This window comes from Hylobates moloch, unplaced genomic scaffold (assembly GCF_009828535.3).
Source record: "Hylobates moloch isolate HMO894 unplaced genomic scaffold, HMol_V3 SCAFFOLD_3332, whole genome shotgun sequence".
NCBI lineage: Eukaryota > Metazoa > Chordata > Mammalia > Primates > Hylobatidae > Hylobates > Hylobates moloch.
The window spans coordinates 1-1,803 of NW_026655607.1; the positions used below are offsets into that span (position 1 = coordinate 1).

General features: G+C 42.6%; 1 protein-coding gene across 1 annotated transcript; it reads left to right on the forward strand.

Annotated features, from left to right (window-relative positions):
* Window positions 1-43: 43 nt before the first annotated feature.
* LOC131382749 (uncharacterized protein C22orf42-like) lies at window positions 44-1,100 on the forward strand (the record flags this gene model as incomplete). Its single annotated transcript, XM_058435251.1, has 3 exons — window positions 44-239; window positions 779-806; window positions 911-1,100. Coding segments are annotated over 3 exons (310 nt in total), but the record flags the coding sequence as incomplete, so codon positions are not given.
* Window positions 1,101-1,803: the final 703 nt, after the last annotated feature.

A 1,803-nucleotide genomic window follows, 5' to 3' on the forward strand; every position in this document is an offset into this window, starting at 1 on the left:
TCTCCTTTGCCTTCCTTCAACACCAAGGAGAATGGTCCAGCAGCAGCTCAGTCCATGCCTGTCAACCGCCCACCTCCACACTCCAGCCCCGGTCTACACCCCCCAGGGCTCCTTGTGAGATTCCTCAGCAGCACCAATGCACTGACTGTCACTATGTTCTCCTAGATTTGGATGAAGATCTCAGTGAAGACTCACTTGACTCACTTGACGATTTTGAAAACCTTATGACACCGGAGATGGTAAGATGCATTTGTTTGTCTGGAAGAGAAATATTTTTTCTGGGTCCTCTTGCCTTATTAAGGAAATGAAGATATAAAAATCTGACCATGTATATTATAGAAGACAAATACAATTTTTTTGTTGGCTGGAATATCAAGGGAATATCATATTTGATTGCCGTCGTCCATCAGGTCTTAGTTGATCATGGACTCTAGCGACCGGTCACTGGAGTTTGTGACCAACGGAGTCCTGTTGGATGACGGTAGTCAAAAATGAGAGCATCACTTACAAACTATCTGGTAGTGAGCATATTTCTCAGTAGCAACTTTTTCTTCTTGAAAAATAATCTTGTGTTTGCCAGCCAACATGGACTTGCTAAATATTCCATGAAAACCCATTGCCTTTTCCACAAGCATCATCTATGCTTCATTTGGGGGGCCAGTGACTTGATCACTGTTTGACATGTTGTTTTCTACTGTCGCCAAGTGAATAATAGACCTGTGCCAACAGGGCCCAGCATGATCTGATCCTCATGGCGTTTTCCTTTCTCCTATTGCAGGCAAAGGAGAGATTGGAAGATTACCTCTGTAAGTATATATAGATATATAGATATGTCGATTATATATATATGTAGATATATATATTTTTTTATTTTTATTTTTTGAGACGTAGTCTTGTTCTTTTCCCCTAGGCTGGGTTAAGATGGCAGAATCTCGGCTCAATGAACCCATCAGCCCCCACGTTCGAGGACTTCTCCGGCATTCGCCTCCCAAGTAGCTGGGTTACGGACGGCTGCCATCACGCCCAGCTAAAATCATTTTATGAATGCATATTTCCACCTGGGTGAAAAAAAAATCACAAGCCTCTCTCCCTACTGAGAACCTGTGAATAGTGACCTTCAGTTTGTGGCTGCAGCCAGTCCTCATGGAGCCTGGTGTTCTTACATTTCATTCTGAGGCTCACATTCTCAGTCACCCTGCAGGAGAACAACTGCCCCATCCTGGGTCATTACAGATTGGGCCAATCCATCTGCTGCATCTGAGGAGCTGGGTCCAGCTTCTACGGTGAATGCATATATTGCTGTATTTCCTGGATAAGGAAGAGGAAAGGAGCTGAGCTGGTGGAGGAAGAAGAGCTAATATTAACTGAGTCCTTATTTTGTTCCAGTTACTGTGCTAGTTACATATTTTATCTCATGTAATTCTTACCAAACAGTAAGGGGGTTTGAGAGTGATGGAGACAATATTGATGTTATCTCCATTTTAGGGTGAGAAAATGAAGGCTCAGAAAGGTTATATTTCTTGCCCAAGGTCACTCAGCTGCTAAGAGCCAGGATATGAAACAGTAGAAGGGTTCAAATTTATTTTCAATTTCCCTGCTCCATTCTCAATAGGTATTGGCATTTACCCTTGGGCTATATAGAACAAGTGCTTTGTCACCAAAGCTCCAAGAATTCAGTGATATTTCTCCCATTTGCTTTTGAAAGAAGAGAAATATGGCTCTGTTCTGCCCAGCTCACCGGCGGTCAGAGTTTAAGGTTATTTCTCTTGTTTCCTAAACATTGCTGTTATCCTGTTCTTTTTT